Below are 25,571 nucleotides of genomic sequence, written 5' to 3'. Positions count from 1 at the left end.
GTCATCCCATTTTTAGACTCGGAAGAGTGAGGAAGCCCAACTTCTTCCCTGGGGCCCTGGGCTTTTAACCTGGTTTCACACGCAGAGCTGGCCTGAGCGTGCGGCCAGGTCCAGCAGCAAGCAGACCAGTTTAGCTTCTTGGTTTTGTTCCCACCGCATGCCCTGCACCCTGCAGCCAGGCATCCCCAATGGAAAATGTGCTGCACGGTTTTCACACACCATAAGACCTGCCTATGGTTACTTTCACGAAGCTGTCTGCTCCCTGAGAACAGAAACTTCCCTGCAGCTGCTGTACCCAGCACAGGCCAGGCCCAACGTTACAGAGGCAGGCTCTGGCTGAGTTCATGATGATGTGGCTAAGCCGGTGGTCCAAATATCAAGACTCACTTGTCGCTGTGTGATTACGGAATGATTAAAGACTAGCCAGTTTTAAAAATCTTAGACCTCTGAGTGTAGCAAATGTATCTGATTTTATTCTGGGTAAAAAGAGAAAAAAACAAAAAGCAAACAAAAACAAAACAAAACCAGTGTGCTTGGGGAGGGACGCAGCAGGGAGGCCAGAGTCTTGATGTCCAGCTTGTCCACCTCTTGCTCCGGGCTGTGCAGCCTCCTTTGGGGCTTGGAGCGCCCACTGCTGGGCGGGCAGGAGTCGGCAAGCGAGGAGGTGGGACACAGGTTGAGGGAGCTCACAGATTTACGACGACGAAGGTTGCCTAAGCTCCCCCTGCACACTCTGCTCTCAATCTCCTCGACCCGCTGCTCCGTGTTCTCCTTCTCTTCTTGGATCAACCTAAAATAGAATAAAACTCTTCACCTGCCTTTGTCAGCAGAGGAACGTGTCTGGACAACAAATTTGGGCTTGCATTGTGTCACGATTAGCAAATTCCAGGAACAGTTGCTCAACTAACATCTCAGCAAAAAGGTAGGACTTTCCCTCTTTTCAATAGTCTCAAACTTAGAATAATTATCATTGAGTCTTACAAAGTGGCCCCTGATCATTCACGTTTGATTTGACTTATTTACTCTAACATTCTGACGGGGCCTGGGTGGCGCCTCTCTCCCTGTGAGGAGATACCTGAAGTTGACAACCTTCACCTTCCCTGCTCTCAGGGCAGAGATGCACGGCAGTGCCTGAAGTCTTTTCCACTGGGAATCGGGAACTCTGTATAATCAAACAGCAATTCACGAACAAGCTGGAGTTTCTAAACACAAGTCTCCAGACCAGATGAAGTGCTGAGTTGATTTTTTTTTTTTTAAGGTTCTATACATACAAACGCATCACTTGATGCAGTTCTCCACCAGCTTTGTGTGAGTTTCTGGATTCATGTCAATGTGCTGCATTAACCTATAATTCATGGTTACTGCTTTTCTCCCCTAATGTGTCGTGGATGATTTTATATAGCAGTTTAAATACTCGATTATGCAAATAAAATGATTTTCAAATTTAACTACAAGATTCTTACAGGTCGTAACCTCTCCAGTTTCACTTCTGCTTATACATACTGGAAGTTTTTCACCATTGATAACAAGTTGATGGACAGCATTTGCCATTTACATCAAGTTAACTTGTGGCATAAGGAAAAATCACCTTTACCTGACAACGTGCTGTAAAAATAAAAATATTAATATATAACCGTTCCAGATTACCTGCGGGGACGGGGAAAGACAATCTTTCTGAGCTGTCTGTGCTCAAAGCTGGCCCACAGAGCAGTCTGTCTACGGCGTCAGAAGTGCAGGCGGCACCACCTGCGTTTGCTGGTTGGCCGTCACCCCCGCCTTTCCCCCGGGTCCCCCGTGCTCGGCCGACAGGAACAGGCACCTCGGCCTGGGCTGACGTGACAAGAACAATCTGAGCAGCGGCTCTGCCAGGTCCTGTGCAGAGTCACCGGCCTGCGACCAACTCTGAACGTGGACTCGGGACAGGAGGCACGGCTGTGCGGGTGTGGTACCAGGCAGATCTCGGGGCCCCCAGCCACCCGGCTGCACCCAGACCCAAGGCCCCCTGTTCACCACGAGGCCGGCCTTTGGATTCTAGCCCGTCTTGTAAATTGTTATAACTGCCAAGACGGTGTCTAAGGAAAACATCTTCAATATACTGATGAGATGAGAAAAACTCAAACACATGTCCTTGGACCACTGTCTTACTTACAACAAGCCGATCTTCACACTGTATTAACTTTAAAAGGAAAATGCAGATCTGAGTGGGAATTTGCCAACCCCCAAACCCCAGCTTTTCTGTTCTAGGTGGCTTTTCACCAGAATGTGGGCGGCTCCGAAGGACACAGGAGGGCGAACCCTCGGTGCCGGAGGGTGCACGGGCCACAGGGGGACACCGCCTTGGCACCTCACCCACCTTGGGGCTCAGAGCTGAGAGGGGAACAGCCCACGGCGCCTCCCCACAGAGTGCTGACACCACACTGTGGACCGAACGCCCTGGCTGACTGAGCTCTATAATCAAGGGTGATCTCGGAACTGAAAATTCTTGAAGCAGACCTGAAGTCAGTTTTCTTACTAGGGAACACTCAGACTTGTCTAAGGAGAACAGCTCCTCAGAGAAACCAAGTTTCCAGGAAGCTGGGCTCGGGCGCACCCACCGGATCTCTTCGCTGATGCCGTCCAGCTGCTCCTGAAGCATCGCAGTCAGAGTCTCGGCATCGCCCTGCCCGCTGGGCGACAGCAGAGCAGCCGAGCTGAAGAGGGTGGCCCTGTCGCCCTCGCCGTCAGACACGTCCACGTCACTCTCGAACGCCTGGGCCACGCTGGCCGGCACGCTGGCTTCCTTGGCGCGCTCGCAGTCCTGTTTCTTCGGGGTCTGCACCTGGGCACGAGAGGACCACGTCTCATCAGTGACCACGATTTTACATGGAAGCCCTGACTTTGGATAAACGGGCCATGCTTATGAGACACTGCCATCTATTCAGCGAGCAGCACTGAAGAAACGGGCAGGAGGAGAATCCAGTTCCTAGATGGCCTGGTGACATTCAGGTCTTAGCATGGACGGAAGGCAATCCTGTGAGGTTTTTCGTAAGGGTGGGCTGATGGAGTCAGAGACAAAAACCAAAAATTAAAAAAAATACATCCATGCTTTCTTCAGCCAGGCTGAAGGAAAAGAAAAAAAAAATCCTTCAGCTCCGCAGCCGCTGGGTCCACCTCAGCCATCATCACTTGTACTAGTTCACCGAGGAGTGCAGTCCTCGCAGGTTCCCAGCCCTCCGTTTTCCAGGCTGGTCTGAACACCTCAGACAGGAGTGAGCAGGGGCAGCCAGGGGACGGGAGGGCCAGCCACCCGCGGCTCTCCTCTCGGGACACAGGCACTTGGGCTGTTCTGGGGGACGGCCCCTCACACCGCAGGGGCGGCTGTCATCACAGATGCCCGGGAGAGTGCCTGCTGGGCCCCATGCCGCTCTTCCACTCTCACACCTCACACCCTTCTCTCTGCAAATCTCCCCCCTGCCCCACTCTCAACCCAGGTCCTGCCTTCTTTTCCCAGACATGACCTCAAAGCAACCGAGGGGCAGCCTTCAGGGGCTGGTTCGACGGCTCCCTATCCCCCGTTGTCTGTGCCCTCGCCCTCTCTCTTCGTCACAATCCCTCCCCAGGGCTGGGCCACCCCCTTCGCTGGCTCCAGCACCTCCTGCCATCATTCCTGCTCCGCTCCAGTGAACCAGCTGCCTATGGGTTCACCCCCATCAGCCCGGTCAGCACGTCCTCTCCCTTTTCTCACCTTAAAATCACACAATGGGAACCAGCAGATTCCTCCTCCAGGGCTCCCTGCAGCACCCACTGCAGCTCTCTGAAAGCTCCCTGGGAGCGGCCTCTACTGTCCCCTGCCCCACCCAGTCTCCAGCTCTCTGCAAGCAGGTGGTGTGCCCCACCCCGCAGGGCAGTTCCCCGGGGGCGACAAGGAACCCATGTTATCAAGCCCCCTCCCCTCCTTGCCCCCGCAGCATGTCTCTCCCTGGGCTCCAGGCCCCTCCCTCTCTGGGGTTATTCCTCAGTCCCTCGTGCCCCTTCTCAACCTTGGAATGTGGGGCACCCCACGGCTCTACTCTTGTACCCCATCTCTCTCCACCAGCATATGCCTGGTGACTTTACCGTGCTCGTGCCTTTAAATGCCATCTGTATGCCCACGACCCTGAGTCCTCTCCCGGATCCAGGCCGGAACACTCAGCTGCTGACCTGACACGTCCCCTGGACATCTGACGGGCTCGTCCACTTGAACAGGGCTGAGGTCGGCTCTCAGCTCCCCACCCCAGTGCCCTCCTCACCTCAGGAAACAGGCTCCGGCCTCGAGCTGCTCAGGCCTGAGTCCGGGGTCCTCCCTGATGCGGCCCTCTCTCTCCGTTATCCTAGCTTCTTGACAAGACCCTTTTATCTATCTCCGAGTGGCTACTTCTCTTCCATCCTCCGGGTCTCTGTTCAAGGTCACCCTCCTGGTGTCACCTCGCTGGCCACCCTGTTCACACACGATCGTCCCCCCTCCTCAGACAACTCAGGCACTCTGGTCTCCTTTCCCTGCTCATTACTGTCCGACAGGCTGCGTGGGTTTAAAAATGGGTCCACAAATTCTTCCATCCTCTTCCCTTCAAGAGGCAGAGGGGGGCAACTCCTGCTCAGCCCGAGCGAGGCAGGACTTCGCAGCTCACTCTCGCAAACAGAACTGAAGGTCTGCGGCTTCCGAGACCGGGGCGCAAAAGGCCCCGGGCTACATCCCGCGCTCTCGCTCTCAGAGGGTGTTCTGAGGAAAGCCAGGCCATGAAGAGGTCCACACAGCAGGGACCTGGGCCTCTCCCTACCAGCCAGGTGAGTCTGAAAGCCTGCCATCCAGCCCTGGGGGGCCTTCCCATGTCTGTGCCCTCAGGAGGCCCTGAACCAGGCCCACCTGCAACAATGCACAGAAACGGTGCTCTGTGACCTGCTCACTGGGACGTCACTAAGCTTTGCAGTGATTCCTTACGTCGCAGTGGATCAAGAATGCACACGGGTTTTAATTCACTGCTGGAGTCCTTCTTCTGACGATGTCTGGCCCCAACTAGCTGCTCACTGAATATGGAAGCTCAAACACAGACATGTATGAAAAAATTCATGCCATGAATGAGGCAAAAAGATAAAGGCACTTAAACTTCCAATGAGAATTCTTCTCACTATAAGATGATGGATATGTGTATCCAGTTACTCGTAGGACGATTTCAAAACTGTGCTAATTAGTACCATGCTGGGCCTCGCAGTAGGCCACAAGTTATCAGAATTGGTTCTTTTAAGAAAAAAAAAGCATGTCTTCAAAGTAAACTCTTAGCCAGAAAAAGGAAAATGGGAAGACATAAAGCGATCTATCAACGCTTTGTTCCAAACCCATCTCAGGACCGCAGTGTGAGGGTGCAGGTGCCTCACAAGGTGCCCACCAGGGACGGGCAGGGGGCGGGGGGGTCCTTGCCTTGGACGGCTCGTCACGCAGCGCGGCCAGCCGGCCTTTCTGGGGGCACCGCAGCACCGCCCCGCTGCCGGAGGAGTCTGCCGGCCCATCCGCCACAGGGAACCTGAAGTCCAGGGCGCTGTCCAAGTGGGGTTGGCTGAAACACACGGGAGACAAGAGCGCTGTTAGAAGGAACGAGAGTTCACTCTGTCAGTCAAGCCAGAGCCTGTCAATTTGGAAAATCGGCAATTTCAGAGAAAAGGGCCCCCGGGAGGGCACTGCCCTCCTGGCTCCAACAGGAACAGGCCACCTGCTGCCCCGCAACCACTCAGGGCTCAGCCCACCATCTGCAAAACTCCCATATGGGGGGAAGGCAGTGCTGACGCGAGGGTGTGGAGCTGACTAGGACGGGATCAGCTGTCTGGGGCTGGGGCGTCCGTGGTCCCCTCGGAGCCCACCCTCAGGTCCTAGGGCGGGGCCTGCACCTTCTCTGCTTTCTCCTTGGCACCCGCACCTCCCCTCCGGCCCGCGCCTGCTCTGACCTCCCTCTCCCGCGTCATGTCCGTGGATCACAATCACCCGTCTACCTGGAACATTTTCTGCACCGCTCTCAGCGCTTCTAAAGGTGCCTCAGACAACCAGCAGCAGAAAGCCCTGAGACCCACAGCTCCGAGCTGAGCCGCACTGGTGTCTCCCATCAAAAGCAGAGATGAGCATGTCACCACACTCTGGGCGGAACAAGGCCCAGCACAGATGCTCAGGCCCTGAGCACTAAGACTTGGGCCTGCTGGTGCCAGGAGCTCACTCAGGAGGGGCCTGCTGAGAGACGGTGCGGCCCCGCTTTGACTGTGAGCCGCCTACACTGCAGGACCGCCCGGGGTCTGCTCAGTCTTGTCTCTGGGAAGAGGGTGGCGCCTTCACCTGCAGGAGTCCCTAAACCCGGGAGACAGAGCCCTCCTCCGAGGACAGGACACCCCATACGTCTGCAGAGCGGCCAGGCCAACCACCGGTCAGCCTGCTCGGGTTCACACGCTGCTCTGCTCAACAGTTTTGCGAGGAAAACTGTGCTGCGCTGAGATGGAAATCTGGACTCTCCCCGAGCCACACCTGTCTTCCCTCCCGGCTCCCCCACCTCCTGAGGGAAACACTCCTTTCTCTGCTCGACTTCTACCCAAGGGCCCGGGGCCAGACCACACTTGGGAACTGGGTGGGAGGTACGACACAGTCCCGCTGTGGACTGCGGACACTCGAGGGTCCTCTGAAGGCCACAAAGGTCTCTGGGTGTGTCGCCCCCCAACCATCACCTCCCAGTCCCCTCGTGGAGTGCAGCCTCCATCTCTCTCTCCCTCTTCACCCGAGGCTCTTTCCTCTGGGAGAAGGTCTCAGAGACAAGGTGACCATTTCCACTGGGAGGTCCTGCCAAATACGCCGAGCCTGCCCTGACTGTGAGCCAGCTTTTCTGTCCCCACTCCCTCCCTCCTGAGCCAGCATAGTGCCCCCTACCCAGTCCACACTGCCCGCAAGCCCTGTTCCAAGGCCCCCCTGTGCTGCCAAGTCCCTGCATGAGCCCTTGAGAGCTGCCTCCTGGACACACCCCTCCCTTGCACCAGCCTTTCTGGCTCTGCCTTTGTCTCAAATGACATCCCCTTACTCTAGAAGAAGGCTGGGCAGGGGCCCTGGACCGCGAGGATCCCCTAAGCACACAAACACAGAAATATGCGTGTGGGCTCCAGACTGTCTCCTAAATCGGGATTCAAGCAGCAGTCGATTTCCTACATATGAATGAATGTCACCAGTTAAGCACTTCAATAACCTTTGCTCAAGTTTCTCTCTTACTTGTGACCATTTTCCATGCAGAAGCCAAAGAAACATTTAAATACTTAATAAGAATTACTGCCGCTACAACAACGAGGAAGAAAAAATCAGGATGCTCAGTAATCTGCTTGCCTCATTCACAAGCCAGGTGATTCCTCCCACCGCAGCCAATGGCCAAGTCACGTCTCAGTCTCCATTCACGTAGAAAAGACTACAGGTCATTAACCTTCTGCGACTTTAAAGAAACATCAGTGTCACAGTCTGTCAGGTCCCTCAAATGAATACACCCATATATCAACTGGGCCGCCCCCTACTTCCAAACCTCCGCCTGTGGTTTTGAGTTTTGTCAATACTGTGACCACCACTCTCCCCGGTACCAAGTTCGACCCTGAGGAACGATGCTTGTCTCTTCCCTCTCGCTGGCCACGAAGCTACAGGCTCCTTGAGGTGCGACCATGAGCGACACCCAGTCATACTGTCCACACACCAGACAGGCCCGTGTCACATTCGACAGTGCTGAGGGGAGCTGCCCAGGGGAGGGCCCTACCCGTGGTGGAGGGGAGCCCCTCCCAGGATCATCTGGTCCACTTCGGCTCTCAGGGTTTCCAGGTTTTTAATCAGCTGGTCCTACGAGAGAGCAAATGACACAGCCTGCACCGCTTGCTTTCCGGATGTAAAATGACTTGCACCAAAATGTGCGTAACAGGTTACGTTAGTCGTTATCAACTCCGAACATTTTAATTCTGAGGAAATGTACTCTAAGCGTCCCAGAGCAAATGTAAACACTCAGAACAATAGTAACCCTTATAAACCATAATGAATTAGAAGTTACATCTCAGGTGTAGAAAAGCTTCTGGAGGTATCATGGCAAGCCATGAACAACAATGAAGGCTGTAGAGAGAAGCTGGACTTGGGGCGGGGGCTCGGGTCGGGGGGACAGGACTCACTCTATTGCCCTCGCTCCTCTCACTGCTTTAAAGTGTTTCCATGGAGCTCACATTCATTCCTCTACACCCCACTTCACTTCCTCACGGGGTAAAACAAGTCAAACGGGCCAAGTTTCCGAGTCACTCGACTCAACCTGGCAGCTCTGTGCTGTCGGCCACGGCAGTCAATCACCTCGTGCAGCCACTGAGGACGAGACACAGGCCGGTGCAAAGCTCGATGTGGAAATCACACAGATTTCAAGACTCGCAGTGAAAAAAGTATTGAAGTAGCTCGTTCGTTTTTAGGAAAGTTTAGACTGTGTGTGTGGCTCGTATTATCTTTCTGACGGACAGCACTGTCCACGGGAAAGGCTCACGCTTTGTCTCAGCTTTCGGGTGAACCCAGAAAGGACTACTCAGAATTCTGAACCACACACAACGGCCACACACTCTAAATCCACCTATAATGCAAACACATTCAATGTTCAAAACCAGAAATGCTATACGTGTTACAGCAGTAGACTGGCCAGGAGGAAAAGGTAACTCGACTTCCACTAAGCATCTGTAGTAACTGTAACAATGAACCCAGCTCAATTCAGCTCTTAACACATTTCTGAAGGATTTAGAGATTTAAGTACCTGGTAGTTTTGCATTTCTTCTAATTCCTTTATCGCGTTTTCAACACTCCGTTGGAAAGAATTCTGAAAAAGACACACACAGTGCTTTAGAGTCAATAGTCACAGACATCGCGTGGACTGCGGAGGGCTCCTCTTCCGTCTGAAAGCGAAAAGCACCTCGGGAGGAGCGGCAGAGTGAAGTGCTGGCACGAGGCCGGATGACAACTTTTAACGCTCACTTGTACACAGACAATCTCCTGCTTCCCCGACTGATCTTCGAGATACAAGGACACCAGGTCCCTGGGCTAAGTGAAACTGCTTTATACTTGCTTTCAGCTCTTGCAGTTCAGTGGTCACTCAGGAAACAGGCGCAGGGTACATATGCCAAATTCAAACCTGAGACAAAACTCTCCCCACCTCAGGCCCAGCCCACAGGTCAGGGTGACGTGAGGGGAGCCCTGTGTGGTCTCTGGTGAGGTGTGTGTCACCTTGGGTTTTGTGGGGGAAAAACGTGCCGTAGCACTTGTAGTGACCATGGGTCCCTCTCAGACAAGCGTCGCCCAAGCGCCGACCTCGGGGAAGGTTCTGGGCCTTGTCTTTAGGGCACTGGTGCAGCTGGGACAGGTTTTCACCAAGACTGAACCCGACTGTTGCCCACTGAGCTGCTCTGATGGAGCTTCTCAGACACTTTCCAAAGCAAATGAAACGAGAGGAGGCTGGAGCTGGCATATGAGAAAGCTTGCGTTTACTTGCTTCATTCTTTTCTATCACATTATATAAAAGATCCCGAACTAAACTTCTTGATTTGGCTGCGTCGGGCCTTAGCTGCATCACGCAGGACTCCTTTGACGAGACTGCCGCCTGGCACGTGGGATCTTAGCTCCCCAACCAGGGATCGAACCTGCATCCCTGACCTTGCAAGGCAGGCTCTCAGCCACTGGACTGCCAGCAAAGCCACAGAAATCAACTTCTAAGAAAGAAACGAAGGGGTGAGGGTGGATATAGAAGAAAGTTCTCACACGGTGGCTGGCAACACCGGGGCCGTCGGTGGATCCAGCTCCCTGATGCTTTCTCTAAGGGTTGTGGGCACACATCTAGGTCTGTTCCTGTACACACTTGCCTGTGGAAGCTGTCACGCTTATTGACTAGCATGAAATGCTGCTACTCAATTATTCGTAACCATGAAAGACACTCACTCTGGGGCCCTCTATGGGAACAGTTTTCCGACTCCTGTCCTGGAGATCCCCCCCCACACACAGACTAGGCCGGGCCAGGCCAGATGCGCCTCTTTGTAAAGAGGCCGTGGGGCTGGCTCACCTTATCCTCCGGAGCCGCCATTCTCTCCTTCAGATGAAGCTGAAGCCTCTCATCTGATCCCGACAGAAGATTATCCTCAGTATGTTCTTCATGCATGTTTTCTCTCTGCCTCACCTAAAACAGGAAACACAAAAACTCATAAACTGCAAGAGCAACTACGGTCGTTCTTTTAAAAAAGCACTGGGGAGCCGCGACGTGAGCGGCCTATGCCCCGGTTCCCGAGGCGGACCCCTCCCACGGCCACCCCTGGTGGGCTCTTGAGCATCACCAGAGCAGACGGGCAGGTGCAGAGGGAGGCTGGGACTTCGCTTGTCAAAGGTCACTCCCAACGCTTCTCTTCGGCACAGCACCTGGGGGACCTTAGTGTCACTAGCCATTTCCTGTCGAAGGGGCTCCGAAGGCAAGCACATTTACACTCAGAAACAAGGAGACTTTAAAGGCGATCGGCTTACACACACGTAGGTGAAGGAATTTCTCAGTACATAAACAGAAGCTTGAGTCTGGATTAAGGGGGTAAAATGAATTCAATTGGTAAAGTAAAAGGTGAGAAAATTCATTTTGGGAAAAAAGTCAGTGGAGATAGACTTTCACTAATTTTTCTTTATATGCAACATCACTTGCCTTCTTTGTAATGATTGCTGCTCTTCAGCGGCTCAGTTGTGTCTGACTCTTTGTGAGCCCACGGACTGCAGCACGCTAGGCTTCCCTGTCCTTCACTATCTCCCAGAAGTTGCTCAAACTCACATCCATCGAGTGAGTGATGCCATCCAACCATCTCGTCCTCTGTCGCACCTACTCCTCCTGCCTTCGATCTTTCCCAGCATCAGTGTCTTTTCCAATGAGTCAGTTCTTTGCATCAGGTGGCCAAAGTATGGAAGCTTCAGCTTCAGCATCAGTCCTTCCAATGAATATTCAGGACTGATTTCCTTTAGGATTGACTGGTTTGATCTCAGTGAAGTCCAGGGGACTCTCAAGAGTCTTCTCCAACACCTCAGTTCAAAAGCATCGATTCTTTGACGCTCAGTCTTCTCTACGGTCCAACTCTCACGTCCATACATGACTACGGCAAAAACCATAGCTTTAACTAGGTGTTCCTTTGATGGCAACGTAATGTCTCTGCTTTTTAATATGCTGTCTAGCTTGGTCATAGCTTTGCTTCCAATGATAATTCATATTCAATTCAGTCCACTTGCTCAGTCATGTCTGACTGTGCGATCCCACGGACTGCAGCATGCCAGGCTTCCCTGTCCATCACCAACTCCCAGAACTTGCTCAAACTCATGTCCACTGAGTGGGTGATGCCATCCAACCATCTCATCCTCTGTCATCCACTCTCTTCCTGCCTTCAATCTTTCCCAGCATCAGGGTCTTTTCCAATTTGAAAATTCATATGAAAACACTGGAAATAATTACCTCAAGCAATTTTTAAATGTAATAACAAAGTTGGCAAATCTGTGTTTTATAAAATGAGCATCAATTTCACGGTTTAGAAAGCTGTTTTAGGACCTACTGTATAAAAAAAAAATGCAGAGAAGACACAAGAATGATATATTTGAGACTGGCCCTGTGTTAGAAATTGCTGAGGCTGATTGACGGGTCATGGGTATTTATTATCCTACTGCATCCACGTTTGTGCATGTTTGAAATTTTCCATCGTAAAAACTTAAAAAACAGGTTCTTTTCTGTTAAATATTGTCTGTTAAAACAGAGTCTTCTCCAGCAACACAATTCGAAAGCATCAATTCTTCAGTGTTCAGCCTTCTTCGTGGTCCAACTCTCACATCCATACGTGACTACTGGAAAAACGATAGCTTTGACTCCATGGACCCTTGTCGGCAAAGTGACGTCTCCGCTTTTTAATATGCTGTCTAGGTTTGTCATCGTTTTCCAGGGAGCAAGCATTTTTTTTGAATCTCATGGCTGCAGTGATTTTTGAGCCCACGGAAATAAAACCTGTCACAACTTCCACAATAAGGCATCGGCATTCAAATATTTTTAAAGCAAAACAAAAGTTGACTTTGAATTGGCTTAGTCATAAACAGCATCCCAATCTCAACAGCCTCTGAGCAGCAGTTCTGAAAGTAAGGAAGTACACCCCTGATCGGGAGACACTGAGCTCTCTGCCGAGGCGGGGAGAGCGCCTCACTGCGGGTCTCCTGATGGGAGTCAGAACCACTGCCCCCTGGGAGCCCGCGTGTGAGGCTCTGCAGTCCAGGCCCAAGAACACTGGTATGGTGGGGACCGTACTGACCCCTGAGGCTGGACCTGGGATCCCCACTCCATTTCCTAGATGGTCTGTATCGCCGTGTGGACAACCCTTCTCGGAAACCTCCCTCAGGACTCGCTCATGCGAGCCTCCACCATCGCCCTTTCCTGATGCGCCTTCTGTCCCAGCACAACTACGGTTCTCCTCCTGCCTAGGAGCAGCCATCCTACACACACACCCTGTCTGGACCAGCAGTTTGGCATATGGGACTTCAGCGCCACGTCTGAGGCAAGCAGCTCCACATCTGGGCGCCATGCCTTCAGTTTCATGAGCCCTGGGCTGGCACCCTCAGCTTTGTTTGCGGGGCAGTCGGGAGGTCCACCTGTATCCCGAGCAGCTCGCCGGACTGGCTGGTCAGAGCAACAAGCAGCCTCCTTGAACGTGGGGACGCCCTGGCCCCTGCCCACCGCCTATGGGCGACCACCTCTGGCCTTGCTCTCGAGGAGGTGGGTGCCCGGATCAGCAGACGGGCCACACACGCACACACTCCGCGGCAGAGACGGGAGCAGCGGAGAACGGCAGCGCCGGCCCCCGCCCAAGCCGCATGTCCGGCCCAGACACGGCCTCCCCGTCAGCACACGCACCGGCTGCAGCTCCTTGTCCTTCTCCTCCAGTTGGGCCTCCATCTGGCGCAGCCTCTCCTCGATGTTGCCGTATCCCTCCTCCGCCTGTCGGCCAAGAACAGCGTCAGTAACGCTCGCAACAACACTGTCCTGACGACATGCGGGCTGTGACCACAGGGGCGGCAAGCGGGCCATGCTCTGGGTGGACCACTGGCCCCGGGTTCGCGGGGGACACGCCCGCACGCCGGCTCACGCAGCCTGCACAGCTTCACGTGTGACACGTGGGTGACGCAGGGTGCTGGTGACCGGCTCGTGAGAGGAGACGTGCGCCCCCCCCACCCCGGGCCCCACAACCGCGGCCGCTGTGCCCCCTCCTCAGACTGCCTGTGGCGAGCCAGCGTGGGCAGCAGGCAGCGGCAAGCACGGGACGCATGAGGGCATGCGTTCTGCCTTCCTAAGCTGGAAGGTAAGTTCCAACAGTTTAGCCTCCTTATGGCAGAGCTTCTGGAAGACAAAAGGTCAGACTACGAGGCCGACCGGGGACAGACAGCACAGATGCCAGCGGAGAGAAGAAGCCAGCCTTGAGAGGAAGATCACAGGCAGAAGGGCGCTCCCCTTGCGCCTGTTACTGACCCTGCTCTGGGGGGTTTGCCAGCAGCCCCACCGCCGGCTTCCCGCGACCGGCCGGCCCCTCTGCCGCTCACTGAGCTCCGGGCAACGCTCCCACAGCCGCGCCACAACAGGCCCAGCCCGCTTCTCCGTGCCCAGACAGTGCCCGCCGGCAGCGCAGGGCCACGCCTTTCCTGCCAGAAGGACGGGGTGGCTGGCTGGCTGGCTGTGGGGACAATGCCCCCAGCAGCGCCACATCTCCGGGACGCGGCCTCTCACCCTCCGGCTTCCGGGGACGGCGAGCTGGGAGTGGGGCCCCTGGTCTGCACATGCCCCGCTCTGACGTCTTCAGCAAGTGTATGAATAAAGACTTAAAGCTGTGTTCACTGCAGAGCTATTTAAGCCATCTCTTCAACGAGAATGGCATTTTTCTAGGTCTCTATCCTGCTAGGATTTGAGTTGCTGACTGAACTCTGAGCAGCAGTGACTCGGAGCTGAAGTGTCCTGGGGACACACAGAACACAGGACAAAACTGGAGGGAAATGAACGTATGGATGACACACAAGCGGGGATTGTCTGACACTCAGGGAGCACTCCCATCTCGGACGGGCAGCACGACCCCCGCGTCTGCGCTCGTTTGTGGACTGAGCAGCATGGGCAGGGGCACGGAGGGACAGCGCAGGAACAGGAGCCAGTAAGCCTCAGCAAACCACAGCAAGTACAAACCCTAATCAGACTGGAGCTCTAACCCTGCCTTTTGTCACAGTGACCCCAGTTCACAACAGGCTGCCGTGAAGTTCCCTGCTGCTGATTAGGGTTTGTACTTGCTGTGGTTTGCTGAGGCTTACTGGCTCCTGTTCCTGTGCTGTCCCTCCGTGCCCCTGCCCACGCTGCTCAGTCCACAAACGAGCGCAGAAGCGTGGCCAAGAGGAGCTAGGCCGGGCCGGGCTGGGGGCCGGGGGCCGGGGGCCGGGAGCTGGGGGCGGCAACCGACAGGGGCTAGGCCGGGCCGGGGGCCAGGGCGGCGGCCGAGAGGGGCTAGGCCGGGCCGGGAGCGGCGGCCGACAGGGGCTAGGCCGGGCCGGGGGCCGGGGGCCGGGGGCCAGGGGCGGTGGCCAACAGGGGCTAAGCCGGGTCGGGGCCCGGGGGCTGGGGGCGGCGGCCGAGAGGGGCTAGGCCGGGCCGGGAGCCGGGGGCGGCGGCCGACAGGGGCTAGGCCGGGCCGGGGGCCGGGGGCTGGGGGCGGCGGCCGAGAGGGCCTAGGCCCGGCCGGGGCCCGGGGGCGGCGGCCGACAGGGGCTAGGCCGGGCCGGAGGCCGGGGCCGGCGGCCAACAGGGCCTAGGCCGGGTCGGGGCCCGGGGGCTGGGGGCGGCGGCCAAGAGGGGCTAGGACGGGCCGGGGGCGGCGGCCGACAGCGGCTAGGCCGGGCCGGGGGCCGGGGGGCGAGAGGGGCTAGGCCGGGCCGGGGGCCGGGGGCCGGGGGCGGTGGCCGAGAGGGGCTAGGCCGGGTCGGGGCCCGGGGGCTGGGGACGGCGGCCGAGAGGGGCTAGGCCGGGCCGGGGTCCGGGGGCCAGGGGCCGGGGGCGGTGGCCGAGAGGGGCTAGGCCGGGTCGGGGCCCGGGGGCTGGGGGCGGCGGCCGAGATGGCCTAGGCCGGGCCGGGGCCCGGGGGCGGCGGCCGACAGGGTCTAGGCCGGGCCGGGGCCCGGGGGCGGCGGCCGAGATGGCCTAGGCCGGGCCGGGGGCCGGGGGCGGCGGCCGACAGGGGCTAGAACAGGCCGGGAGCTGGGGCCGGCGGCGGAGGTGGTGGCGGCAAGAGGAATTACCCAAGGCCCAAGGTAAGAGAAACCCAAGTAAGACGGTAAGTGTTGCGAGAGGGCATCACAGGGCAGACACACTAAAACTAAAACTACAGAAAACTAGCTAATCTGATCACACGGACCACAGCCTTGTCTATCTCAATGAAACTAAGCCATGCCGTGTGGGGCCACCCAAGACAGATGGGTCATGGTGGAGAGGTCTGACAGATTGTGGTCCACTGGAGAAGGGCATGGCAAACCACTTCAGTATTCTTGCCTTGAGAACCCCATGAACAGTATGAAAAGGCAAAAGGATAGGACCCTGAAAGATGAACTCCCCAGGTCAGTAGGTGCCCAATATGCTAATGGAGATCAGTGGAGAAATAACTCCAGAAAGAATGATGGGATGGAGCCAAAGCAAAAACGATACCCAACTGTGGATGTGACTGGTGATAGACGCAAAGTCCAATGCTGTAAAGAGCAATATTGCATAGGAACCTGGAATGTTAGGTCCATGAATCAAGGCAAACTGGAAGTGGTCAAACAGGAGATGGCAAGAGTGAACGTTGACATTCTAGGAATCAGCGAACTAAGATGGACTGGAATGGGTGAATTTAACTCAGATGACCATTATATCTACTACTGTGGGCAAGAATCCCGTAGAAGAAATGGAGTAGCCATCATGGTCAACAAACGAGTCCGAAATGCAGTACTTGGATGCAATCTCAAAAAAGACAGAATGATCTCTGTTCGTTTCCAAGGCAAACCATTCAATATCACGGTAATCCAAGTCTATGCCCCGACCAGTAACGCCGAAGAAGCTGAAGTTGAACGGTTCTATGAAGACCTACAAGACCTTCTAGAACTAACACCCAAAAAAGATGTCCTTTTCATTATAGGGGACTGGAATGCAAAAGTAGGAAGTCAAGAAACACCTGGCGTAACAGGCAAGTTTGGCCTTGGAGTACAGAATGAAGCAGGGCAAAGGCTAATCGAGTTTTGCCACGAGAACGCACTGGTGATAGCAAACACCCTATTCCAACAACACAAGAGAAGACTCTACACGTGGACATCACCAGATGGTCAACACCGAAATCAGATTCATTATATTCTTTGCAGCCAAAGATGGAGAAGCTCTATACAGTCAGCAAAAACAAGACCAGGAGCAGACCGTGGCTCAGATCATGAACTGCTTATTGCCAAATTCAGACTTAAATTGAAGAAAGTAGGGAAAACCACTAGACCATTCAGGTATGACCTAGATCAAATCCCTTATGACTATACAGTGGAAGTGACAAACAGATTTAAGGGACTAGACCTGACAGACAGAGTGCCTGATGAACTATGGACAGAGGTTCGTGACACTGTACAGGAGACAGGGATCAAGAAAATCCCCATGGAAAAGAAATGCAAAAAAGCAAAACGGCTGTCTGAGGAGGCCTTACAGATAGCTGGGAAGAGAAGAGAAGCGAAAAGCAAAGGAGAAAAGGAAAGATATTCTCATCTGAATGCAGAGTTCCAAAGAATAGCAAAGAGAGATAAGAAAGCCTTCCTCAGCGATCAATGCAAACAAATAGAGGAAAACAACAGATTGGGAAAGGCTAGAGACCTCTTCAAGAAAATTAGAGATACCAAAGGAACTTTTCATGCAAAGATAGGCTCGATAAAGGACAGAAATGGTATGGACCTAACAGAAGCAGAAGATATTAAGAAGAGGTGGCAAGAATACACAGAAGAACTGTACAAAAAAGATCTTCACGACCCAGATAATCACGGTGGTGTGATCACTCACCTAGAGCCAGACATCCTGGAATGTGAAGTCAAGTGGGCCTTAGAAAGCATCACTACGTGAAATCATCCCAGCCATCTTCTCTGACCACAATGCAGTAAGATTAGACCTCAATTACAGGAAAAAAACTATTAAAAGTTCCAACATATGGAGGCTAAACAACACGCTTCTGAATAACCAACAAATCACAGAAGAAATCAAAAAAGAAATAAAATTATGCATAGAAACGAATGAAAATGAAAGCACAACAACCCAAAACCTATGGGACACTGTAAAAGCAATACTAAGGGGAAGGTTCATAGCAATACAGGCGTACCTCAAGAAACAAGAAAAAAATCAAATAAATCAACTAACTCTACACCTAAAGCAACTAGAGAAGGAAGAAATGAAAAACCCCAGGGTCAGTAGAAGGAAAGAAATCTTAAAAATTAGGGCAGAAATAAATGCAAAAGAAACAAAAGAGACCATAGCAAAAATCAACAAAACTAAAAGCTGGTTTTTCGAGAAGATAAACAAAATTGATAAGCCATTAGCCAGACTCATCAAGAAACACCGGGAGAAGAATCAGATCAACAAAATTAGAAATGAAAATGGAGAGATCACAACAGACTCCACAGAAATACAAAGGATCATAAGAGACTACTACCAACAGCTATATGCCAATAAAATGGACAACTTGGAAGAAATGGACAAATTCTTAGAAAAGTATAACTTTCCAAAACTGAACCAGGAAGAAATAGAAGATCTTAACAGACCCATCACAAGCACGGAAATCGAAACTGTAATCAGAAATCTTCCAGCAAACAAAAGCCCAGGACCAGACGGCTTCACAGCGGAATTCTACCAAAAATTTAGAGAAGAGCTAACACCTATCCTACTCAAACTCTTCCAGAAAAGTGCAGAAGATGGTAAACTTCCAAACTCATTCTATGAGGCCACCATCACCCTAATTCCAAAACCAGACAAAGATGTCACAAAAAAGGAAAACTACAGGCCAATATCACTGATGAACATAGATGCAAAAATCCTTAATAAAATTCTAGCAAACAGAATCCAACATCATATTAAAAAGATCATACATCATGACCAAGTGGGCTTTATCCCAGGAATGCAAGGTTTTTTTAACATCCGCAAATCAATCAATGTAATACACCACATTAACAAATTGAAAGAAAAAAACCATATGGTTATCTCAATAGATGCAGAAAAAGCCTTTGACAAAATTCAGCATCCATTTATGATTAAAACCCTCCAGAAAGCAGGAATAGAAGGAACATATCTCAACATAATAAAAGCTATATATGACAAACCCACAGCAAACATTATCCTCAATGGTGAAAAATTGAAAGCATTTCCCCTGAAGTCAGGAACAAGGCAAGGATGCCCACTTTCACCACTACTATTCAACATAGTTTTGGAAGTTTTGGCCACAGCAATCAGAGCTGAAAAAGAAATAAAAGGAATACAGATAGGAAAAGAAGAAGTAAAACTCTCACTGTTTGCAGATGACATGATCCTCTACATAGAAAACCCTAAAGACTCTACTAGAAAATTACTAGAGTTGATCAATGAATATAGTAAAGTTGCAGGATATAAAATTAACACACAGAAATCCCTTGCATTCCTATACTCCAATATTGAGAAAACAGAAAGAGAAATTAAGGAAACAATACCATTCACCACTGCATCAAAAAGAATAAAATACTTAGGAATATATCTACCTAAAGAAACAAAAGACTTATATATAGAAAACTATAAAACACTGATGAAAGAAATCAAAGAGGACACAAACAGATGGAGAAATATACCGTGTTCATGGATTGGAAGAATTAATATAGTGAAAATGAGTATTCTACCCAAAGCAATCTACAGATTCAATGCAATCCCTATCAAGCTACCAATGGTATTTTTCACAGAACTAGAACAAATCATCTCACAATTTGTATGGAAATATAAGAAACCTCGAATAGCCAAAGCAATCTTGAGGAAGAAGAATGGAACTGGAGGAATCAACCTGCCTGACTTCAGGCTCTACTACAAAGCCACAGTCATCAAGACAGTATGGTATTGGCACAAAGATAGAAATATAGATCAATGGAACAAAATAGAAAGCCCAGAGATAAACCCACGCACATATGGACACCTTATCTTCGACAAAGGAGGCAAGAATATACAATGGAGAAAAGACAATCTCTTTAACAAGTGGTGCTGGGAAAACTGGTCAACCACTTGTAAAAGAATGAAACTAGAACACTTCCTAACACCGTACACAAAAATAAACTCAAAATGGATTAAAGATCTAAACGTAAGACCAGAAACAATAAAACTCCTAGAGGAAAACATAGGCAAAACACTCTCCGACATAAATCACAGCAGGATCCTCCATGACCCACCTCCCAGAATATTGGAAATAAAAGCAAAAATAAACAAATGGGACCTAATTAAAATTAAAAGCTTTTGCACAACAAAGGAAACTATAAACAAGGTGAAAAGACAGCCTTCAGAATGGGAGAAAATAATAGCAAATGAAGCAACAGACAAACAATTAATCTCAAAAATATACAAGCAACTTCTGCAGCTGTATTCCCGAAAAATAAACGACCCGATCAAAAAATGGGCCAAAGAACTAAACAGACATTTCTCCAAAGAAGACATACAGATGGCTAACAAACACATGAAAAGATGCTCAACATCACTCATTATTAGAGAAATGCAAATCAAAACCTCAATGAGGTATCATTTCACACCAGTCAGAATGGCTGCTATCCAAAAGTCTACAAGCAATAAATGCTGGAGAGGGTGTGGAGAAAAGGGAACCCTCTTACACTGTTGGTGGGAATGCAAACTAGTACAGCCACTATGGAGAACAGTGTGGAGATTCCTTAAAAAACTGGGAATAGAACTGCCATATGACCCAGCAATCCCACTGCTGGGCATATACACCGAGGAAACCAGAATTGAAAGAGACGCGTGTACCCCAATGTTCATCGCAGCACTGTTTACAATAGCCAGGACATGGAAGCAACCTAGATGTCCATCAGCAGACGAATGGATAAGGAAGCTGTGGTACATATACACAATGGAATATTACTCAGCCATTAAAAAAAATACATTTGAATCGGTTCTACTGAGATGGATGAAACTGGAGCCCATTATACAGAGTGAAGTAAGCCAGAAAGAAAAACAACAATACAGTATACTAATGCATATATATGGAATTTGAAAGATGGTAACGATAACCCTATATGCGAGACAGAATAAGAGACACAGATGCATGGAACAATTTTATGGACTCTGAGGGAGAAGGTGAGGGTGGGACGTTCTGGGAGAATGGCATTGAGACATGTGTATTGTCATATGTGAAACAGAGCACCACTCCATGTTCGATGCATGTGACAAGGGCTCAGGGCCGGGGCAATGGGATGATCCAGAAGGATGGGATGGGGAGGGAGGTGGGTGGGGGGTCCGGGAAGGGGAACACATGTAAACCCATGGCTGATTCATGTCAATGTATGGCAAAAACTATTACAATATTGTAAAGTAATTAGCCCCCAACTAAAATAAATAAATTTATTAAAAAAAAAAAAAAAAAAGAAAGCATCACTACGAACAAAGCTAGTGGAGGTGATGGAATTCCAGTTGAGCTATTTCAAATCCTCAAAGGTGATGCTGTGAAAGTGCTGCACTCGATATGCCAGCAAATTTGGAAAACTCAGCAGTGGCCACAGGACTGGAAAAGGTCAGTTTTCCTTCCAATACCAAAGAAAGGCAATGCCAAAGAATGCTCGAACTACCGCACAATTGTACTCATCTCACATGCTAGTAAAGTAATGCTCAAAATTCTCCAAGCCAGGCTTCAGCAATACGTGAACTGTGAACTTCCAGATGTTCAAGCTGGTTTTAGAAAAGGCAGAGGAACCAGAGATCAAATTGCCAATATCCGCTGGATCATCGAAAAAGCAAGAGAGTTCCAGAAAAACATCTATTTCTGCTTTATTGACTATGCCAAAGCCTTTGACTGTGTGGATCACAATAAACTGTGGAAAATTCTGAAAGAGATGGGAATACCAGACCACCTGACCTGTCTCTTGAGAAACCTGTATGCAGGTCAGGAAGCAACAGTTAGAACTGGACATGGAACAACAGACTGGCTCCAAATAGGAAAAGGAGTACGTCAAGGCTGTATATTGTCACCCTGCTTATTTAACTTATATGCAGAGTACATCATGAGAAACGCTGGGCTGGAAGAAACACAAGCTGGAATCAAAGATTGCCGGGAGAAATATCAATAATCTCAGATATGCGGATGACATCACCCTTATGGCAGAAAGTGAAGAAGAACTAAAGAGCCTCTGGATGAAGGTGAAGGAGAGTGAAAAAATTGGCTTAAAGCTCAACGTTCAGAAAACTAAGATCATGGCATCTGGTCCCATCACTCCATGGGAAATAGATGGGGAAACAGTGGAAACAGTGTCAGACTTTACTGTTTTGGGCTCCAGAATCACTGCTGATGGTGACTGCAGCCATGAAATTAAAAGACGCTTACTCCTTGGAAGGAAGGTTATGGCCAACCTAGATAGCATGTTTAAAAGCAGAGACATTACTTTGCCAACAAAAGTCCGTCTAGTCAAGGCTATGGTTTTTCCAGTGGTCATATATGGATGTGAGAGTTGGACGGTGAAGAAAGCTGAGCGCCACAGAATTGATGCTTTTGAACTGTGGTGTTGGAGAAGACTCTTGAGAGTCCCTTGGACTGCAAGGAGCTCCAATCAGTCCATCCTAAAAGAGATCAATCCTGGGTGTTCATTGGAAGGTCTGATGTTGAAGCTGAAACTCCAATACTTTGGCCACCTCATGCGAAGGGTTGACTCATTGGAAAAGACCCTAATGCTGGGTAGGATTGGGGGCGGGAGGAGAAGGGGACGACAGAGGATGAGATGGTTGGATGGCATCACCGACTCGATGAACATGGGTTTGGGTAGACTCCGGGAGTTGGTGATGGACAGAGGCCTGGAGTGTTGCAGTTCATGGGGTCGCAGAGAGTTGGACACGACTGAGCGACTGAACTGAACTCTGCTCTTTTAGGAAAAACGCTAACAAGCCAACAGATTCACGTTCAAGTAAAACTAAAGAGTCAGGAGTGGAATTCCACAAAATGGTTACACCAAATCCCAAATAATTCAAACCTGTAAGTTGCAGTCACCCCCAATTTTTAAAAAATGGATTTCCTTCCAGTACCGCTTTTTTACCATGATGTACATCCACACTTTTGAACGCAGTATTTTAGGGGCATAAGAGCTTTACACTGGGACTTGATTTCCAACGTGGGAGTCACATGAAAAGGTCTTTACCTTCCTTCCTCCCTCAGGAATTCACTACTATAAAAGTCAGACACAGTTCAGTAAAAGCCATTACCTGTCGATGCATAGAATCCTTATTTGCGATTTCATTTTCAACTTTATCACTGAGGTCGTGCACAGAGGTGGCTTCACGCTGTGTGGCGAGGTAGCGTTTCTCAAGGGTAGTGATTCTCGCCTCCATGTCCGTGTTCTGGGCCATGGCCTATAGCGGGCATTGCAGAGTAGAAAAGGTAAGTCATTATCACACAACACTCCAATACACTTAAGAGTAAAACATTTGGACTAAATCCTAAGTCTCAAATCACACATAAAGTTGGCATCCTCAAAATTAAACTCCTAGACAGGGCCCTTTTCTCAGACTTGAGCAGAAACGTGCCTACTTCAAATGTCACATTTGCCACGACTGGCACCCATCTGTCTTAACGTTCTGTCTGGCCACTCGGTTTATCAAGCTTCTTTTCTATATAATAAACCCAAACAGCAAACAAAAAGTATACTAAACTACCCTGTTATTGCAAGAATTCCAGGAGGAAAGGTATCTGGCATGAAGTCAGGACCTCAGGAGTCAGGAGTGTGGTGGGCTACAGTCCACAGGGTCACAAGGACTCGGACATGACTGAGCACGTACGCAGGCAACGCTTTTTAACCATATAAAACTCTGACTTCGTACAGAAAAAATGTATTTACAAAAATTCAAGAAGCTCAAAAGTCAACTAGTTACATAAATACGTGCATCATCCACCTAACAAGGCAGCAAGTGTACAAATCCAGGACGGCCGGGTGGCTGGTACCTTCTCGCCCAGGGCCTTGTGGTGCTCGAAGAGTGACTTCAGTGCCCTGAGCACCTCCACCTCGCTGGTCATGCCGGCTGGGGACGTGCGGAGGGACGGCACGTACCGGGAAACCAGGCGCTCCAGGTGCTCCAGCAGCAGCTGCAGGGTGGGGCCAAAGGAGCGCCGTCAACCTCATTCTTGAACTCAGGGCCAATAACTCCTCTCAGCCACACGCTAAAGCTGAAACCACGCTAAGGCAAGTCGGAATCCTGCCAGTTCAGTCTCAAGTTAGAGTGGACTTCCCCAGTGGCCCAGTAGTTAAGACTCCGCACTTCGGCAGGGGACATAGGTTTTAATCCCTGGTCGGGGAACTAAGATCCCACACAAAGTGGAGCATGGACAAAAATGTAAGTTAAGAGAATTCTCCCCTCAAACGTACTAAAATTACATTAGCTCTCATCATAAATTTGAAGCAAGGTATGAGAACCCCGAACTGATCCCCCTTGGTCTGCTCAGTGGGAAGATGTGAAAAATGACTTGAAAACCACACCGAGTTTAAAGACAGCAACACAGAGCCCAGTGGTGACCCCCGCGGGGCAAATGGCAACACGTGAGAATCCCCCTACTGACCCTGGTGTTGCTCCTTTCCGCTTTCAGCTCAGCAATTTCTTCTTCTCGTTCAAGCAGCTGCTGCCTGCATACATTTAGTTCTTTAGTAAGTTCTATAAACTCCTAGAAGACAGTGAAATGAGTAAGTAACTAAATGCAAACACAAATTAAAAAGAGAGCGAGCCGCTGAACATTGACCCTGTCAAGTCTCTCCAGGCTCCACACAAAGGATCTCCTTGTCCCTCCAGAGAAGAGGGGGTCCCCTTGACCCCCAGACCACACAGACCACCACAACTCAGACCGGCCTGCAGCCTCCACCTCGACCTGGCAGGCACGCGGCAGGGGAGAACCCGGAATCCAAGCCTGCCTTCTCAAGACCCAGGGACGTCTGAGAAACTTTCCTAAACACAAATCCTAACAACAAAGTGGATAAAGAGATTCTTAAATGACACCCAGACAAGTGACCTGGAACCACTGGGGAGAGTGAAGAACAAAGGTAAGGTCTACAAGGCCACCAGGCTTTGGAGTGTTCCTCTGGGAAAAAGGCTGATGGCACCCCAAGGCCATCCGTTAGCCTGACTCCACTGAAGTCACCCACTCATTCAATAAACTGGTTAAAATGTTAAATTCACGTTATATGTATTTTACCACAATTTGCGTGCACACGGGGCCGTCCACGTGCTGAACTTGCTCTAACTAAACCACACGGAGTCTTTCATTCTTCTGTTTTTCTTTGCAGAAATACAAAAATCCTGGGCTATGTACCCCCTACTACATACTGAGTATTCAGCACCCAGAACAGTGCCCAACTCTTGTGAGAGGCATGTAGTAGACATGTGAAGCTATGAGGGTGTATGTTATACACGTAAAGCAGTAGGTACCAGTCATTAAAATACTGGACCCACTCGTCTGTGCTTTGTAAGATGGGAGACGTTAAGGGGCTTAGCATTTCTGCTTCAAGGACTGACTCTCTAGCTCGATCCACAGGCCCCAGAGACTCCTCCAGCCAGTATATCCCTTCTTTGGAAGAGGGGAGATAATAAGGGGCTTCGCCTTTCTGCTTCAAGGACTGACTCCATAGCTCAGTCCACGTGCCCCAGTGACTCCTCCAGCCAGTGTTGCCCTTCTTGTGGGGCCCCCGCCCATCCTCCACGCAGCACCTGCACAACCTCTTACAAGGTCCACCTGCTGGGGTCCATCCTGCCCACTAAGGCCAAACGCCCTGGCCGGCAAGGCCCACAACCGTGCTAACAAAATCAAACACAAAGCCAACGCTTTGCCGGCTGAGGGCCAATCTAATGGGCCCAGACCCCGGCTGCTCTCACCTCAGGCCACTCTGCTTCCAGGACTTGGGCCGAGGCCAAGTTCTTCCTCCTCTTGGCCTTTGCCTTGGGCTTGCAGCACTGGAAAAGCCCCCAAAGGCGGGTCTTTCTGCGACCCATCCTCGCGGATGGGGGCAGCCCCCCACTAGGGGGCAACTGCTGATTCACAATCAGATGCCTCAGCACCTGAGCTATCACCACCGATCTCACACAATGACCACCGCTATTCACACTACAACCACCCCACTCTCACACACACAGCTCTCACACTATGACCACTGCTCTCACACTACGTCCACCAGCACCGGTGTCTCAAGAAGAAATGGCACGGAGGCTCTGCCTCCAGCACGTCTCCCTGGAGCCCGGAACCTGGAACCCACTGAGTCACAAGGG

At 51.0% G+C, this 25,571-nt stretch overlaps 1 protein-coding gene across 1 annotated transcript; it reads right to left on the bottom strand.

The window, feature by feature from the left end:
- Window positions 1-451: 451 nt before the first annotated feature.
- On the bottom strand, window positions 452-25,542 carry LOC145507130 (liprin-alpha-1-like). The gene is made up of 11 exons (XM_081493023.1): window positions 25,182-25,542; window positions 23,878-23,979; window positions 23,266-23,406; window positions 22,530-22,676; window positions 12,939-13,022; window positions 10,089-10,202; window positions 8,793-8,855; window positions 7,776-7,855; window positions 5,435-5,570; window positions 2,595-2,818; window positions 452-790 (listed from the first exon to the last, which is right to left on the bottom strand). Exons 1-11 carry the CDS (start codon window positions 25,296-25,298, stop codon window positions 472-474), a joined length of 1,527 nt encoding a protein of 508 aa, XP_081349149.1. The 5' UTR covers window positions 25,299-25,542; the 3' UTR covers window positions 452-471.
- Between the last annotated feature and the right edge of the window lie 29 nt (window positions 25,543-25,571).

The sequence above is a fragment of the Giraffa tippelskirchi genome, chromosome 1, assembly GCF_054371585.1.
Source record: "Giraffa tippelskirchi isolate mGirTip1 chromosome 1, T2T-mGirTip1v1.2.pri, whole genome shotgun sequence".
NCBI classification, from domain to species: domain Eukaryota; kingdom Metazoa; phylum Chordata; class Mammalia; order Artiodactyla; family Giraffidae; genus Giraffa; species Giraffa tippelskirchi.
The sequence above is the reverse complement of the archived record's forward strand: the minus strand, read 5'-3'. Positions and strand labels throughout refer to the sequence as shown.

Coding starts and splice junctions, on each gene's coding strand:
- LOC145507130 (XM_081493023.1), bottom strand. CDS start 25,298: ATGGGTCGCAGAAAGACCCGCCTTTGGGGGCTTTTCCAGTGCTGCAAG. Junction 22,677..23,265: donor ACAAGGCCCTGGGCGAGAAG/GTACCAGCCACC, acceptor TGCCCGCTATAG/GCCATGGCCCAGAACACGGA. Junction 2,819..5,434: donor TGCGTGACGAGCCGTCCAAG/GCAAGGACCCCC, acceptor TCTCGTGCCCAG/GTGCAGACCCCGAAGAAACA.